Below are 19,686 nucleotides of genomic sequence, written 5' to 3' on the forward strand. Positions count from 1 at the left end.
TACCAGAGCCAAAAGGTGAATGTTATTCTTTAGATTCAAACCCAATACTCTTTTCATATTGGGAACTGTATTTGAATACTTAAATGAAAGTCAGGTGGATTAGGCTTGATTTGCTTGCAATACATAACAGAACTAGAAATAAAGGGTAGAATCAAATTTTAGCTCAATAGAAGAATAAATAGCATAAAAAAATCAGAGTGAAAGTGAAATGGATTACATCAGAATATATTGACAGATGAGCTGGTGATCTGTTCTTTAGTCCTTTTTGTCCCACTAACTTTTTATTATGTGAAGTTGGGCAAGTGGTAGACCACAGCTTTCCCTTTTGTAAAATAAGAGATCTAGATTAGAGGATATCTGAGCTTTTTCCTAGTTCTAAACATACCACAGTTATTTTTTTACTGTTTTTTAAATATAAAATATTTACTACCAGTAAAATTAATTTGTGAATCACTATTTTATCTTCAAAGGTTTTATCCATTCTATTAAATAATACCAAGAAATAGAAAACTCACTGTTTTAATTTATAAATAAAAATCAGACATACACACATATATATATGTATATTTGTGTACATACATATGTGTGTGTGAGTGAGGTTACAAAATCACAGGATACTAAAAACGCTATCAATAAAATATAATCTATATGAACCATGCAAATGAAATATTTTGAAATTATTGTTTCCTTAAATCTAAAAGCATGATGTACTAATTTTTGAGGCTCTTCACTTACCAGTCACTTTGGGAATTCCTTGTAAACGAGGAACTGGTAGTGATACAATGATTCCCAGGTTTGTTCCAACCATTAATAAACCATGACACACAAGCAGACTAGTTACAGATACCCGCTGTTGCCCTAAAAAAAAATGTCAATGGCCTGAGATTATTTCCAGTTACAAAATGTGATGATACATTAAGCGAGGATAAATGTAACATGTAATTAAACATATACAATATCAGTTAATATCATGTATTTTCATCTACCATACACCAATTACTGTGATAGACAATGAAGAACACAAAGACATAAATGAATTAACCCTAATTCTCAAAGAACTTACATTCTACTGAGAGAAAATAACATGAATATATTTAAGTAGACACAAATACACACACATACACACATAAACACACATAGACACACATAGACAGTAAAAAGAAAGTAACTGAAAGATGATGCATTAAGAGTTTGAGGGAGGTTAAGGAAAAACTTCAAGGAGTAAGTATCCAAAACTGTAATTTTTATAGAATTTTTAAGCTATAAGGAACTTTATAGAATCATGTAGGTTAGTCCTCTCATTTAAGTGATGAAGAAACAACAAAGTGAGAAAATTAAAGAAGAGACTTCCTAATTTCTTAGATCACTTGCTACTCCAGGTGCAGAACTTCTTTAGCCCTTGGTACAGACTACTCTTCTCCCATCTCCCCATCTCTTTTTTTTAGCTTCTTTTTATGTGATGTCTCTTCCATGAGACTGTGAGTTCCTTGAAGGCAGGGATTGTCATACTTTTTTATGTAAACCCAGTTCATGGTGCCCGAGATATAGTTTATACTTAATGTTTATTGACTATGTCATTGGACTGTAGAATCACTGATTTAGAATTAGAAGGGATATTAGAGATCTAATTTAATTCTTCATTTCAGTGATGGATATGAGGCCTGAAAATGCTGAATAATTTAATCATCACATAGGTTTCAAGTGAGAGATGATTTGTAAATTTAGGCCTCTAACAGCTCTTTTAACTGTGCCCATTTACACAAAGCTACAGCCATTAAACAATTAATTAATTAATTGTTTATTATTATGATTAAATAATTAATTAATTAAATAATGCAATTATTTACAAAATCTATTTGACCATTTATTCCAGGGGGCAGGCTTCTTTCTTTTTCTAATTTAAAGGTAATAGTATCACATTTTTATTTTCTTCACCAAATTATACCATTGATCCTATTCCTTTATTTTCACTCCAGGAGTATCAGCATTAGCCACAGCGGGCAAATAATAAATAGATCTGAAGCAACTTTCCTGTATTTGAGACCAATGCAACACAACAACTCAATTTATCCCAATAATATAGTAAATGGCCCAAGAAAATAAGTAAAATTCATCTCTTTTTTTCCTTTTTTATATAAATATCTTTATTTTCAATTTTTTTGGTAGTTTTAATGTAAATATATTAGTCTCAGGCATATTATGATTGCTCTGATATACCTCTAAACCAATAGTACATGAGAATAAAGAATCTGCTATGATTGAAAGTTTTTAGAAATCAAAATTCATGCTCCAGAATTTTCTAGCTATAGAATTCATCCTTTTTTAAAAGCACTCTGGTCCCTCAAATATCTGACTTAATTTTTAAATTTAACATTCATTCTTAATACAAAAGCTTATGTCATTTACATTTTGATTTATGAAGGTTTTATAGATTATAGAGAAAATAATGTGACTTTTAGAAACTTGGCAAGTTAGGAGATATATTTTAATTTGCAAAGCTATGAGAGGTGATCATGTCTCTACATTAAAAAAAAAACAACAATGAAAATATTGGTTTTATTCCTCTATCACAGTGGTTTGTTGCTTTTTAGAAAAGATTTATAAATCTGAACACAATCAACAATACCAATAACTTTCATAAATATAGAGTCTTTAAGGTTTGTGAAGTACTTCCTCCACAACAATGTTAGTATTACATATAAAAGGGCATGATTTAGATTTTGCCACCTTTTCAAGTTGTGAGGGGCAATTAATAGAGATAAAAGCATATAAAGGTGCATCCATTTCAGTATTCCCAGTAAAGGGTGAGCCCCTTTCAGATTTCAGTGGACAATTTTGCTCTTTGTTGAGCATATTAAATTGGAAGTAGGATCATTTGTATCCCATGAATTATGTGAGGCTTTGATTAATTCACTTGAATATGGAAAAAGTCTGGAAGATAGCTAAATTGTCAACGAACTTCTTCCAGGGCATAGATAACCTCAGTATCTGTCTCTCTTTTGTAGAAAACAAAAGGAAAGACTTAGAATTTAAAAGCAACATAAGCTACTGAGGAACTCTGAATTCTTGAGCCATTTGGTTATCATTAGTCAATTGATCATTGCTTGGTTAGGATCAAACCTGCAGAGGTAGAGATTTGAGAAACAACCTGGAAGTAGACTGTTGAATGAATTCTTTCAAAAAGGAAGGCCAGATCTGTGTTTAGCTTAGCAATCAAAAAGAAATGATGCTAAAGGAGTAATAGATTGCCAAGTCTTCCTACTTTCTATGTTGAAGGTGGTAGTTATCATAGTCAAGATTCCAATACAGCAGAACTGAAAGCCTTTTGATAATTTTAGAGAAAGGATCCCTAATGCTTTCTACATGGAACAAATCCAAGGATTGCAGATAGGTTTGATAGTGGAGGTAGTAAGGATTATTGTTGCCTAATGAAGCCAGCTGAAGTGAATCAGGCAGAGCCAGACTCTAAGAGGAAACCTAATCCCCAAAAACAAAAAGCTAGAAAAACTGAAGATGTAAAAATCTATATGAAGCTGGGAGAGAGGCAGAAGTGGCTGCCACTAGAAATGGGGCCAGGACTTGGGCTAAAACACAGATTTTTTTTTCTCCCTAGCCCTTTTCCCCTAAGCATGCAAACACTACAAACCCTAAAACTGTAATCCTATTTCCCCCCCTCATTCCTTGTACTGTTTTTGAGAAACAAAATCTTTTCCTCTAAGCAATGGGGAAAGTCTCTTTTTCTTTACTTTCTTTTAAACAATTATTTGTTGTTATAAACAATGTTAACCACAAATATTTGGTGGGTGCCTTTTTGGGATTTGTGTTTGGGAAGAAGTAATTGTAGAGGAACACCACAGAAAAGAAGAAAGATTTAAAAATGATTTGTCATAATGCTGAATCTGACAGCGGGTCAGAACTAAAGAGATAGAGAATTATAGATCCCTTTTATACCTTTCCAGAGCAAAGAAAAGATATTCACAGTGGGGAACTCATTTAAGTGATGTATCAGTAATAGGGAAGAGGAAAGGCAAGAATAGAGTGGTTGAAACACCCTGCTCCCCACCATACACCCCCAGGGCTAGACAAGCTCCATTATCTCCATTTTCTAGATGAAGGAAGTGAAGATCAGAAAGATAAAAGTAATTTGCCCAGGATAATACTAATTACTATCAAAGCCTGGATTCAAAATCCGGTCTCTTAACTCCAACTCTAATACACAAACTGAATGTCACATAATTATATAACTCAATATGTCTAAAACTGAACTCATTAATTTTTACCCCAAACTTTCTCTCTTTTCTAATTTCCCTAACACTATCAAGGTAACTGGGGCAGCTAGGTGATACAAAGGATAGAGTATAAGGTCAGAGTCAGGGTGACCTGAATTCAAAGATGACCTCAGACACTTCTGGGTAAGTAATTCAATCTTGTTTACCTCTGCTTCCTCATAAGTAAAATGAGCTGAAGAAGGAAATGGCCAGTATTTTTGCCAAGAAAACTCTAAATGGACTCACAAAGAACTGGACAAGGCTGAAGAGAATGAACAACAACAAAAATTCTTACTTACTCATTATATAAAATTTGCTGCAGTCCTGTCAATTCTACATTCATTACATCTCTCATATACACCCTCTTCTCTCATTAACATTGCTATCATCATAATTTGGGTTCTTATCACCTTACACAAATTGCAGTGATCTGCTGGTTGGTCTCCAGCAGTCTCTTCCCATTCTTGCCTGCTAAAGTGATCTCCTTAAAGTTGGCAAATACAATCATTTGACCTCTCCTCCCCACTTTCAAGAAGCTCCAAAGCCTCCCTATTATCTCAAGAATGGAATATAAAATCCTGTTTGATGTTCAAAACTCTTCATAACCTGGTCTTTTTCTACCTTTTCCGTCTTTTTATGCCTTTTTTTTTTCTTTTTTTATTAACTAGATTTCTTTCTTAAGAACCACACCTGAAACCAAAATCAATCTGATTCTCATTGGCCACCACCAGGTCCTAGGCCAAGCCTGATTTGGTCATTGTTTGGGTCCTAATAGACTCAAATTGAATGTAAATAACAGTCACTTCTGCTTAGGCCAGAAACTCTGAGAGTCTTCCCTTCCCAGATTCATTCATTCATGTATTTAGATTTTTTTGGACTAGTTGAAAGTGGAGATTCTTTGCCTCAATTGTTACTTATCCTTAATCCCACTGAATGGGTCCACCTTAATTAAACTGAGATCTGTTGAAAATTTTAGCTTAAAAAGGCCCAGGTCTTTCATGTCATCCAGGGTCATCTCCAGTCATCCTGATCTATATTTGGTCACTGGACCCAAAAGGCCCTAGAGGGGAAATCAAGGCAGGTGACCTTGCAAAGCCTCCCTTACCTAAATCCAACTCACTTGTCTGTCATAGCATCCCTTCCCTGATGTCATGGTCCTCTTTGAGAAAGATGAACAAATAACAACCACCACCATGTTTGGACTGAGCATTTTCACTGACTGTCCCCCAAGCCTGGTATTTCTTTTCTCATGTCTTCTTCCTGATTTCCTTCAAGTCACAACTAAAATTATCCCGTCAGTAAGAATTTTAATTCTAATTCTCTTTAGTGCTACTTAACATCTTCTCCTTCAGATTACTTACAATTTATCCTGTATATATTTCATTTGTACCTGCTGTTTGCTTGTTGTCTCCTCTAGATAGTCAGCAACTTGTTTTTTGTCTGACTCTGTATCCTAGGGCTTAGTACAGTGCCTCATATAAAACACTTCATAAATGCTTGTTGATTTGATGATGGTTACACTGACTGAAATGGTCAATCTGTGCTCAGTGATGGCCATGGTAATTATTACAAAAACTCTTGTACTGGAAATGATAGAGGTTTTAATCTCCCCTCTGCATTCCTGGAATATATATTTTTTCTCTTTTTTAAATGAATAAAGTAAATTAAAGTATGTCAAGTACTAATGAAAATAAAATGTATCTTCTTGTATCCAAACCAAAATATGAATCAAAATTAAGATGGAGAGAATTCTATCCTAGAAATGCTGGATTAGTCATTATTTTTATCAACTCTCTGACAGACCAAGATAATTATGGATTTAAGATGACGCCAGAGACCAAGAGGATCAGAAATGTTTATATCCTCTAGTTACTATCATGAGAGAGATGAAACATAAATTGACTTTAAGCCCAAAAAGGTCAGCGTAAGTCCTATCTGAACATGAAAAGGTATATATTTTCTAATTAAAATTAGCCTCATAAATTAAATTTCATTAACTTTCATTTATCAAGTTTTCTTATTTTGAGGTATATAATTCTTAGAATAGTATCAATGGATAATAAAATGATAAATTATTGCAGTTATTTTAAATGTAAATTCTGGGAAAAACATTTACATGTGGAAATCAAATACAATTTTCTTAAGACTAAATATCATGTTCAAAAATAACTGTTTCCTATTAAATAGGTCTTTAAGACTAACCTTTGAAATCCTGTAATAAATAGAAAACCAGGAGACAGCTACTTCAGAATGTATCTTCTGATAGCTTATAGGATATGGTAAATAGGGTTCCATTAAAGTTAGTTCTCTTTTCTAAGTTAGGGTTTTACTATTCAGCCCTGGCCATTTGTGACATTTAGATATTTATTGCTTGGTATCTGAATTTTCTTGCTACTTACAAAGGAAGTAAGATTTAGTTAACATCACAACTGCTGGACAATGGTAAACATGGGTAGAAGAATATTATTTTTAAGTAAATTGTGGAAAATATATTATTATTTCAGATATAGCAATATCTCATTATAATATAGGAGACACCTTGAATAAATATTGGCTATGAAAAAAGTCACTTTATAATCTAGATCTTGATTCTTTTCATGACATGTCCAGTGCTACTCCCACTTAAATTTTTCCTTTTTTTTTTTTTTTTTTGATGTAAGAAAATCTTTACCTCTAATTCCTACTTCAATTTTATGTCTTCATAATGGTCTTTAAGCTATTCTCCAAAAACCTAGCATCTTGACTATTTTGTGGTAGAAAACTCAATGGAATGAATGCTGTACTTATGTGATACACAGAAAATAGTATCTTAACAATTTCTTTCTACTCTGTGTAGGTTTTCAGGAATCCCATGCTATTATTCTGAAATAAAGGAAGGAAGTTACACTTATTCAATCTTCCAACCTAAGCAGCTATAGATTCATTTACAGATATAGATATATCATAAATATATACTCATTATAATATTTTAGAGACATGATCATATTTCAAAACTATACTTTTATTAAGACTATCCTAGGGAAATAGGAACACAAAGGATAAGGATATTAGACAAAAAGGCAGGGAAAATAATGAATGCTTCTTTGATCAGTTTACAAATAGAAATAACTTATTAAAGTTTCTAAGTCTGTTCCTCAAAGATTGAAAAACTGTATCATGATTTTTACTTTGTGTGAGGTAAATATATCTAGTTGAAATCTTTGCTCTTCACTAAACACTTAGATGATTTGCAACACCTTTCTGAGTCTATATGTCTCACATAAGAGTGATGGGGCTGGTACTCCTAAGCATTTAACTTAAAGGTAAAGACAAAAAGTTAAAGACAGAAAGACAGAAAGAAATTCTGGTTTGATGTACACCAAAATAATTCTTTAATTACAATTTCTTTAAATAATTTATTTAATAAGAAATTCTGATTTGATGTACACCAAAATATTCAAAGCAGTACTTTGGTAATAGCAAAGAACCATGAACAAAGTATGCATTCATAGATTAGGGAATCACTAAACAAATTGTGGGACATGAATATAATGGAATATTCATGCAACAAAAGAAACAAGGAATATGAATAATTCAGAGAAGCAGTAGGAAATCCAGCATACACAAAAACTACAATAATGTAAAGAAAAATAACAGAACTCAAACTAATCCTATGTAATTAGAATATCCAAGGCTAGCCCTGGAGAAAAATTGAGAAAATATAAAAATATATTTCCATCCTTTTATGATAGGGATGGGGACTACAGATGTGGAATTTTGCATATATTATTACATATTGTCTATATCCTGATTAGTTTTGCTAAATGGTTTTCTTTCTTTTCTTAATCTTTGTTATATTTGGCTTGGAGCAGCTAATTAGATATAAAGAAAAGCCCAACATCAGGAAGATTCATGTTCCTGAGTTCAAATCTAACCACAGACACTTACTAGCTGTATAACCCTGGGCAAAACTCTTAATTTCTGTTCATCTCAGTTCCCTCATCTATAAAATGAGCTGGAGACAGAAATGGCAAACCATTCCGGTTTCTTTGCCAAGAAAACTCCAAATGGGATCATGAAGAATTGGGTACAACTAAAAGTGACTAAATAATGACAATAACAAAAACATTTAGCTCAGCTGATGAATAAATAGAATTTATATATTAAGAAATTAATGTGATGATCTAACACAAAAACACGAACAATAATTATACTTTTTTAAATGAATAAATTGGACTAAATGATAATAATTGAGTCCAATCATAAGAGTAACCATTCTCAGTGTCTGCTTTAGGACATGAAGAAAATTAGCTAATGATTGATAGCTAATGTTTGGCTAAGGATATTATTTTTAAATTACAATTAAAAATATGGAAAATATGCTTTTGAAATGCATATACACAAAAGTGTTTATGACAATTTAAAATATCCCTCCCACACTTGCTTGCAAAAATGTGGCCCTTTTCTCCCTAACCAGAAGTGGAAAGTGATTGATTAAAATCTTGTAGGTGGTACAAAGCCTTGACTAGGAAGTTTTCAGCAGTACTTCTGCTGCTAGCCTGTTAGGAGTCTGGAAACCATGGCAACCATGGTAGGAAAGACAAGAGTGATGTCAACTAGAACATGGGCTCCAACTCCACAAGAGCTGGGCCAGATGGAATGGGGTGAGCCACTGAGTAGCTTGAACCCCCACCTGCCTACCCACCAATTTACTAAGTTTGTAAGACTGCTTATCACTACTATGGTATCTCATTCCCTGTGTCCCCTAAAGATCTGGCCTTTTGATATGTCGGCAAAATAAACTGTTTTTATGAACTGGAAAATAAATGCATGTTTTGGCAAAACAAGAATTTACTGGTTTTATCCCAACAACTTACAACAGAGGTCCCAATAGCAAACATTCATTTCACCAACATGTGTGTTTAGTGAAAACATTTGCTTCAAGGACCGCTGCAAAGTGTTAGTATGTTTTTAGAAGATTGTAAATAAATTTGTGGGTATAAAAAGAAGAAATAATTTGCATGTAATTCTAATGCTTTACTTTTTCTCTTCCACCAAAATAGATGAGAATTCATTAAGGCTGCTAAAGAGTCATTTCTGGTATTTGTTAATGCCTAAAAAATATAATCAACTTCAAGGTCAACCCTCAGCAAGTCTGTGAAACAGACAAAGCTTGTACTTGATACCATTCCATTTCTCCTTTTTAATGGTCTCCTCTTCCAACTGCTTTGGGGCTTTTGTGTCATGGCTTGGGACATAGAACTTTCCACTATGTCACCCACCTCATGATCTCATGATCCAAACTTCTAGAACCTTTTTCCTTACTCCACTTAGCCTATCAGATTATTTTTGTTCCAGGTCTTATTCAGTTTGGCTCTCTCAACCAAAGCGTACCTGATGGTTTAATCCTCATTAATGTGTCACTAACTGAAGTGACCTCAAAGTATCATCCCTTCAAGGGATTTACATTTCTGCAGAGGAGTTTTAGAGATACTTTTTTTCTTCTGAATCTGTGATATAGTCTGTCTAAGGAGTTCTAAAAACTGTTCTGCATCTTAAAGTCTTAGTATTCTCTGAGGATTAAGAGGTGAATTGACTTACCCATGGTCACACAATCCATATGTGTCAGAAGCAGCACATGAACTCAGGGTATCTGAGGTTAAGCAAGGCTTAAGCAGGCTTTCTATGCATCATACCATGCTTCCTGTTAGAGAATCTTAATGCTCAAAAACTTATTACAGGAGCATTTCTGAGTTAAGGGCTAGACCTTTCTATTACCCAAATAACAATTCCATCTGTCTGAGTAACCTTGCCTTTTTATCACATACTTAAAACTCAGATAATTTAATTAAAATTTTGAACTTTCTTTTCTTTTTTTTCTGCAGTTACCTACCCACAGATACTACTTACAGTTTAATAAAGGATTTTCAACTTTTGTATTTTAAGCTCCCATTGCATCTCATCATTTTCATTATAGCAACCTCCTACTTTCTTGACTCATAACCCTTTTTGGTTATTATCTCACAGACTTGTGGAAATATGCAGGAGACTTTTTTTCCCCTGAATAATTAAAATATTTCTCAGGCTTAAAATGTGTTTTCTTGAGGTCTTGGCTAATAAAATTCTCCATAAGTCTTATATAACTTATAACATTTTGACTATAAAAGCAGTGATTTGGAAACTAAGTTGATATGAGTGACAAGGCATAAATGTATTGTTCTGGAGTAACATTAGTCTTCTTTGTCCAAGGGTAGCTACTGCTAGAAGTTAATATTTTACTACCTTGTACAGTAAGAACATCTACTGATCTCAAAAGAAGTATAGAAATGAATTTTAAATAAAGATAGAAAAAGGTACACACTCTTTTTTCTTCAATAAGAAATAACATTCTGTAAAAATGATGAAGCATTAAATCAACATGCACTGGGAAAACTAATTTAAACATGAGGAAAGAATGGAGTTCAGTTCTTAAATAACTTTCCACTTTTTCTGTGATTAACATCTGTATTGGATAACAAAAGTCTTTCCATAAACCTCTAGTGCCCCTTGACTCTTAAAGCAAAGAACTTCTGTGGTTCCTTTCAGAAAATGCTTACATAATTATCTCATTTCATCACCACAAATCCTCATGAAATACACAAATGAAAAGTATTATCCATTCTACAGATGGGAAATCCAAGGGACAGAGAAGTTGTGGCAGTTTTGCAAGAGTACTTAGCAAAACAATGGTGAGGGTCTCCTACCACCCAGAAGTACTCCTCTCCACCCTCATCTTTGACTAGGTTGCCAATAAAGTTTATTATAATGAATTCCCTTGTGGGTGAATATTTTTATGTTTACCAGAATCAGTTCTTATGCTACTAATTAAAGTGCCTCTTGAGTATCTTACATAGATTTTTACTATGTTGCCTGTAGGCTTTCCTGCTTTGTGAAAACTAGAATGTAAGCTCCCTGAAAAGTGAGACCACCCCAAGGCAGCTAATGTGTTGCCAAGAAGTTTACAGAAACTGAATTATATTTAACTTAATTGCTTACCAAAAGGACATTAGAAAGAGCACTTTATTTGGAGGCAGGACCTAGATTCAAATTCTTCATCAGACATTCACTATGGTATAAGTAATGATTTTGATATGGTTTTGTTTTGTAATAGAAATTAAGTATAAGTTGTATGAGTTTGAGTATATCATATATGAGTATAAATAAACAAGTATACTTGTCTGACTGACCAAACAAAACTGGATTAACCTGACTTCTCCACTTTATTTAATTCTCTGATAGATAAGTGTTCAATTTCATGCCACACATATATGTCTCATTACCATTTTATTTTTAATTCTGTGGTTTTTAATTCTAATGTTACAAGAAAATATATTAAATTGTTTTTCTTCAATGACTGTCAAAAAGATGACAGTATTTACTGTTTTAGGGAAACGAAGTATTTCAAGGATCAATCATGCACATGTTAGGAGTGAGTACAAAAAGTTTTAAAAATGGAAAACAACACCAATAGTTGACAAAATATTAAAATAGGCTCATTAATTTAACTAATTCTCACAAAAAAGCAAGTCTTCAGAAAGTACTGGATACTACAGTACAGTGTATATTTCTTCAGCTTTTAAGAACTTCAAAAAGACTGGTCTAAACCATTGCTAACCACTGCGAAAAAGAAAAAAAAAATCTTGATATTGTCAAGACAATACCAAAAAAACCCAAAAATTGGAATATAAAAGATGGCTCTGGCGGGAGTGGGATGCAGTGGTAATGGTCATTTTTTACTGAGGAAACTAATTTTTCATTTGAAGCTATACAAAGATAAACAAAAAAAAATTCAATAATCAGAGTGTAAAACATACACCCACAAAAGACATTTTTTTCTTATTAAAAGAATGATGATCCCTGGTAAACTGTTATACAAGAAATAAAAAATTGTTCTGAAACTCTGTAATGGGTACTACTTCCTATTATTCTCTTCTCTTGCATCCCTTAGCCTAATGCTAAACATGCCCTGTCAAGCCTCAGCCTTGAATTATTCCCACCAACTGCTGCCTTTGTTCCTTCTGACATGCAACTTAATCAAGATGAAGAAAAATCAAGAAAACTATGCAAACTAGGTCCACTACAAATTTATGTTACATAATCTCAACTGGACCTTCCCTGAAGCAAGGCAATTCTTTTATACTTTCCTAATCAAGTCACTATTTTCCACAATGATTTTTCAAAAGGTTTTTTTTTCCCCTCCTCCAATCTCCCATAATTTTCCATCCCCTACCTCATTCTCTCAACTGAGACTCTTGCTTCATATTTCACTGAAAAAATTGATGTCATTCACTAAGACCTCCCTCTTCTTTTTTTCTCCTCATAGGATATCACTTAACTGACTTCCCACAATTTCACTTCTTGTAAACATGATGAGGTAGCCTTTCTCCTTGTCAAGGCCAACCCCATGAAGAAATGGTCCCCTTTCATGCTGATTCTCCAGAACACTACCTCCTCTGATCTTCAGCCTTTCCCTGTCTAATGACTTTTATCCTACTGCCTACATGTCCATGTCTCCTCCACCCTTGTCCCTCCTCTTCAGCTATTGTCTTATATCTTTTCTCCTTTTTTTGTAGCTAAGCTATTCATTCTACCACATCCTTTCTCACATCACTCTCATCTTAACTTTCTATTGTCTGGCTTCTAACTTTGTCATTTAACTGCAACTTTTCATCTCCATCCTTCTAGTTTATCATAACAGCCTTTCAACAAATCTTCCTGCTTCCACTTTACTATCCCCTCAACTAATCCATACTCTGTACTAGATAAAAATAATTTATATGCATTGATTTGGTCATGTCAATGCAATGGTTTCCTGTGTTTACCAAGTAAGATTCTAATGCCTTTGTCTGACATTTATTGGTTCTCCATACTGTGGAAACATTCAGGCTTTCAAGCTTTTTCTCACATTATTCCCCTCTACTAGCTTTGAGTAACAGTGGGGCACAGTGGAATAAGAATTGGCTTCTAAGTTAGGAAAATCCTTTGACATATACTGAAACTGTGTCCTGGGGCAAGAAACATATTTAGATTTTCAGTATTCCTAGGCAATTCTTTAAAACTACAATTTAAAAAGGAGATGCAGAAACTGAAGAGAAAATTCTGTTTTGAGTCACTCAGAAAGTTATTAACCAAGAGCCTCCTCCACTTACAAAATCTCATACTTCTATGTCCTAATCTTAACCCCTCCTAATCATGCCCTTGCTAATCATGTTCTTCATCTAACTCTTTCTTCTACTTTGCCTGATGAATTCTTTCCCATTCTTTAAACATTGAATACTTCCACAAGTCTTCATTTACCCTTTAAATTGATAATTATCTTCCCTTCTGGTCCCAAATAGTATTTTGTCCCATGACTCCCTAAAAGCTTATGTAATATTATATTACAGTAATTTTTTGATGGCCTCTCATGCCCTCTATCAGACTATGAGCTCCAGGAGGGCAAGGATGATATCTCACTTAAAATTGGTCTCTCAATTAAATTCTAGCACAGTGTGCATTTTGAATACAATCATTGTTTCATAAATTCTTGTTTGATTTATTGAAATAGAGCTCTCAAAGTAGCAGGAAGAAAATTTGCAATATTCCAGTGCAAGTATTCAGTAGTTGAAAAGATCCTACTGAACAGAATAAAGTTTGTTGTTCAGCTCATTAGGAAGAAACACAAACCATCAATCCACAGAAGCAAACACAATCACACTTAAAAACAAACAAGCGGACAAAAAGGCAAACCAATTACCTGACAACATATGGTGAATAGGAGTAGCTATGTTAATGTCTTGGAGATGTTTTAATGTCTCTGTATGAAAAAGACGGAGAGTAGATCCAGATGTAAAGGCAATCCAGATGCCAACTCCAGCAACTGCCATGTGAGAGATCACCATTCCCTCCTCTTGATGGGCCTCCAGATGGTTCTAATAAAATTAAAGTGAATGACAAAAATATAAGAAATGGAAAAAACCCAACACTTAATGTTTATAGAAGTCCCTTCTATGATACTTCTAGAAGTAGAAATTTCCCATAGGTTTTTTATTTTATATCTTTTTCATAAGAAGTAGATCCTTTAAAAATACATATCCATAGGATTTTAAGGAGTATGTATGATTTATTAGTGTACAATACAAAGTAAGCAACTATATTTTCACAATATTCAGCAGGTATCTTCACTGATTTAATGCATAATTAAAAGTATTAGACAGTCAACAAGAATTTATTTATTTATTTGATTTTTACTGTAGTACATTTATTTATCTTTAATATGCATTGCTTTATAAATCATGTTGGGGGAAAAAATCAGAGCAAAAGGGAAAAGTCATGCTAGAGATTTAAAAAAAAAAACAGAAAAAAAGAAGTGATCATATCATGTGTTGATTTACATTCAGGTGATGGATGGATTATTTCAATGAGTATTTCCCCTTCTGTTTCTAGAACTTCCCTAATGATCTCTTGTAGAATGCTATCCAAGCTCTTTTTTTTGGTCACGGTCTTTAGATAGTCCAATAATTTTCAAATTGTTTCTTCTGGACCTATTTTCCAGGTCTGCTGCTTTACTAATGAGGTATTTCACATTTTCTTCCATTTTATTCATTCTTTTTAGTTTGACTGATTCTTGCTGTTTCGCAAAGTCATTAGCTTCCATTTGCCCTGTTATAGTTTTTAATGTGTGATTTTATTCAGTTATCTTTTGCATCTCTTTTTCTATTTGGTTTATTCTACTGTTTAAGGAGTTGTTTTCTTCAGACTTTTTTTCCATTCTTTTTCCAAACTGCTGACTCTCTTTTCTTTTCTCATACCTCTCATTTCTTTTCTCATTATTTCTTCTATCTCTATTATTTGCCTTTTAAGTCTTTTGTGAGTATTTCCAAGAATTCTCTATGGACTTGAGACCAATTTATCTCACTCTTTCAGATTTCTTTTGTGACCATTCTGTCCTCCTCTTAGTTTGTGTTTTGGTCTGCCCTGTCATCATAGTAGTTTTTTATGGTTAAAGTTTTCTGTTTCTTGATCATTTTTTTTCCTTTTCTTTTGGTATTTCCTTTTTTTATTATTTTTATTTTTACTTTTATGGTGGAGCTCTGATCATGGGGTAAAGGGGGAACTTTCCCAAGCTTCCTATGTAGCTCTGAGCCTTGGCTTTGAGCACAGGGCCCCTTGTGTATGCAGGGGTAACTTTGTCTGCTCTGTTGAGGAAACAGCCTAGTTTCCCTGAGTTTGCCTTCTGAGCTGGGACTGCAAGCTGCTGCACTGATTTGCTCCACTACTGAGTCAGGATTGAGGGTCTCAGTTGCTGATCTGCTGTGATTAAGACCCTCTCACTGGCTTTCCCAAAGTCTAACTGACCTGGACTGGACACCCTTTTCACCCAGTGAGATTGACCTTTCTTAAAGTTTTTTCAGTTTATCTTGAGCCGGAGAGGGGTTTCATTCCTTTACTTTAGACTCTTTTCAAAGGCTCAGTTTCATGAGGTTTTTTAGGGAAACTAGGAGAGCTCAAGCAGCTTCCTGACTTTAATCCACCATCTTGGCTCCAGCCCTGGAACTCCTCAACAAGAATTTATTAAGCTGAGGATTGCTCTAATAGCCTCACATTTTAATAGAGAGAACAACATGCAAAACAACTATGCAGACACAAGATATATACAGAGCCAATTGGAGATAGTCTTAAAGAGATGATGAGATTCACTTTTTCAGTTAAGGAAACTAGGGCTTACAAAAGTGGATATAACTTGTATATGTTCACACAAGTAAATGTTAGAAGAATGATTTGAATTCATATCTTCCAGAATCTAATCACTTATTTATGTAAATGAAAGTAACTATAAACTCATAGAAACTCTTGGATTTTTAAACTTTAAAACCTTCGTTTTCCATTATGTAAACTTTATCATTTTTGCATAATTTTCCTGAAGAAACTAGAGACAAAAATGCAAATTTCATATGCTTAGTCAATGAAAATGAATGAATGAGCACACTCATGGCTATAAGGAATCCCTGAATCATAGACTTTGTTCTTATTTATAGAATGGTTTGTGCCTACTACTAAATGATTCACCATGCATAAAAATTTTTTTTAAAACCATATTTTAAAAAATTAAATTCTATCTTGATTACTGAAGACAAGTATATTCAAGGATAACATGGTAGAAAAACACCTGGACTTAAAGATGAGAGAAAATGAGATCAAATCCCAGCTTTGACACTAATTTTTTGTTATTTTTGGCAAATAATTTCACATTTCTGGGCTTCAATTTTCTCATTTACAAAACACAGGAGTTGTTCCTTAAGTGATAAATACACAAAGGACACAAGAAAGTACTTTCCTAAGGGGGAAAAAAATCTAATTTATTTTAATATACACAGAAAAAATGCTCCAAAATAACTAATAATTGGAAAAATGCAAATTGAAGCATCCCTGAGGTTATATCTCACATCCATCAGATATAACAACTGACAGAAAAGGAGAATGATAAATGCTGGAAGGCTATAGGAAAACACAATGCACATTAATGGTGCAGCTGTGAACCAGACCAGCTATTCTGGAAAACAATTTCAAACTATACTCCCAATTTAACTAAACTGTTCTTTAAGTATATTCTTTAAGTATATTTCTAGCAGGTCTGTACACCAAAAAAATTAATAAAGGAAAAAAGATCTATTAATATATAGATATTATAATTGCTCTTTTTGTAGTGGCAATGTACCAGATTAGGGGAATGTTCATTAGTTTATGAATAGCTGAACAAATTAAGTAAATGAGTAGAATAGAATGCTATTATACCATAAAAAATAATAAAATGGATGAAGAGAAACTTGGGGAGACTTATATGAACTGGTGCAAATTGTAATGAACAGAACCAGGCTAACAATCTAAATAATAACAATAATGTCAAGCCAAACAACTTTAAAAGACTGAATTTTTTTAATTAACAAAAATCTATTTTCTCCCCCTCTTCCAATTATTCAACAGAATGTTTTTAAAAATCCTTTTAAGCAAATATGTATAGTTAAGCAAAATGAATTCTCAATTTGTCCATATCAAAAATGTTCATATCTCAATCTTCACACTTCTGTCTGGAAGAAGCATGCTTCTTCATCAGCCCTTTGGAACTGTGATTGATCAAAATATGTTAACCAGAGTTCTTAAATCTTTTAAATTTATTTGTCTTTATCCTGTATTTATTCATTGCTATTAATTTTTCTCCTGTTTCTTCTTACTTCAGTCTGAATTAGTTCATACAAATCTTTCAAATTTCTCTTTGAAAGGTTCAAGAACTCAGATTAAAACAATGGCCAACCACAAATTCAGAGGACTAATGACGAATAATGCTTCTAACAAAGAGGCAATGAACTCATAATGTCAATAAGACATATTTTTGGATATGGTCAATGTGGGAATTTGTTTTGCTTAATTATATGTTTATTAAAACTCCCACCAATGGGAGAAATTGCTGGAGAGAGATAATAAATGTTTGTTACTTGAAAATAATTGAAAATAACTCTGTTAAGTCCTTTAAAGTTCTAAATTCTAAAAAGTCTTTCTTTTGTGAAATTTATTATTCTAGGACAATTACTCAGCAAGGCTAATGACAATTTTGGTCATTAAGTCTCTTTCTTGGTCTATCTCCATTCTTCTTTCCTTTCCCCTAATACATTTCAATAACTTGCCTAACTATATTTGTCCTTTAGGTTACTTTATAATCCACTGTGAATTCTCCTAGGGAATGTATCAATCCAGAAAGTCATCTCATAGTTGAACAATTAATTCTGTAAACTGCAATTTGCTAATTGGTATGATTTTCCTACACATTTTCCTCACCAAATTAAAAAAAAAAAATGGGGAAAAATTTCTGTTGCTAAAGGCTGAAATTCTCTCTCTCTCTCTCTCTCTCTCTCTCTCTCTCTCTCACACACACACACACACACACATGTGCGCACACACACATACACATACTGAATAATTACATTTTTGACACTTTTTCCATTTGTTACTTATGGATTAGAGCAATTATTAAAATACACTGATAATTTTTTTTTATTTTAAAATTCAAAAGCCATGGTATTTTTAATTTTTTTTTGTTTTAACCATGTTGTTAAACCAGGACTATATTGAAAACAGTATTATTATTATTTTCTTTTTTTGCTGAGACAATTGGGGTTAAGTGACTTGCCCAGGGCTACACAGCTAGGAAGTGTTAAGTGTCTGAGGTCATATTTGAACTCAGGTCTGCCTGACTTCAGGGCGGTTGTTCTGTCCAATGTACCAACCAGCTGCCCCAATAATATTAAATTTTAAACACAATATGTTATACTGGCCTTCGAGACAGGAAGTCTTAAGTTTAAGTCTTATTTTTCATATTTGCTATATGATCTGAGGAAAGTCAGTCAATTAATCTCTAAATGCTTCTAAGCAAATCTTTAAGACTAAATTTACACTTGAGCTGATGATCTCTGGAGAATTTCAGATACTGATGAAATCACAAGTCTGAGTTCCCTGCCCACTCACAAAAATTCCAAAGATAAAAATACTCCACAAAAGCCAAATAGAAAAAAGTATTGCACATGGAACAAGATTCACTGGGTTCATTGCAATAGTTAGAGCAAATCACTTTGAATATAGGCTCCTGAAATCATACAACTGAGGAGAAAGGGAGATAAAGAAGAGAAAATGAAGCAGAGACAAATAGGAGAAAGACACACAGAGAGAATAGTCATGGAACTATGGAAAGAGCACTGAATCAGGAGTACTGGTTTGCAAATCTCATTTACAGCACTTAATACTTTTGTGAATTTGGATAAGTCACACAATACTGCTAGATATCTCTTTTCTCATTTGTAAAGTGAGAGAGTTTTCTACTGCTTCAGTGGTCCCTTCTGGCCCTAAGTCTGTGACCCGTAAATGAACAAAGAAGTTATGAGTTGGGATCAAAAGGAAATCCCATACACAGAACTTCCGAGGCACAGACCCAATCATGGTCTAAGAGGATTCAGCTATGACTGTTCCCAGAAAGTTAGAGGGTAGGGTGGTGATGATATTGTTGGTAAAGTACTTCTTGGCTAGCTGTTCCTTCACAGCAACCACAAGTATTCCATAATGACTCAAAAAAAAAAAAAAATGGAAAACTACATTTCAAGAATATATCCAATTAGAAAAGATATAACTTACTATGTATCAATTATCATCTTTTAATATTTCATTTTACAATTAATTTGAAAGAAGGAAGAATAAGGAAGAAAATAATGAAGGAAAGGAGGAAGGAAGGAAGGAAGGAAGGAAGGAAGGAAGGAAGGAAGGAAGGAAGGAAGGAAGGAAGGAAGGAAGGAAGGAAGGAAGGAAGGAAGGAAGGAAGGAAGGAAGGAAGGAAGGAAGGAAAAGAAAAAAGTTTCTTTTAGTCACAACTTTGGAG

General features: G+C 33.5%; 1 protein-coding gene across 6 annotated transcripts in view; it reads right to left on the minus strand.

Moving 5' to 3' along the window:
- The window catches only part of ARHGEF10 (Rho guanine nucleotide exchange factor 10), a 199,738-nt gene that overhangs the window by 4,389 nt on the left and 175,663 nt on the right, over positions 1 to 19,686 (minus strand). For all 6 annotated transcript variants that reach the window (XM_074287967.1, XM_074287966.1, XM_074287969.1 and 3 more), the window contains 2 exons: positions 14,023 to 14,197; positions 736 to 858 (listed from right to left, as the gene is read on the minus strand). In XM_074287967.1, coding sequence (XP_074144068.1) covers positions 736 to 858; positions 14,023 to 14,197 — 298 coding nt within the window. The remainder of the gene's footprint in view (positions 1 to 735; positions 859 to 14,022; positions 14,198 to 19,686) is intronic.

This window comes from Sminthopsis crassicaudata, chromosome 2 (genome assembly GCF_048593235.1).
Source record: "Sminthopsis crassicaudata isolate SCR6 chromosome 2, ASM4859323v1, whole genome shotgun sequence".
In the NCBI taxonomy this organism is placed as follows: Eukaryota; Metazoa; Chordata; class Mammalia; order Dasyuromorphia; family Dasyuridae; genus Sminthopsis; species Sminthopsis crassicaudata.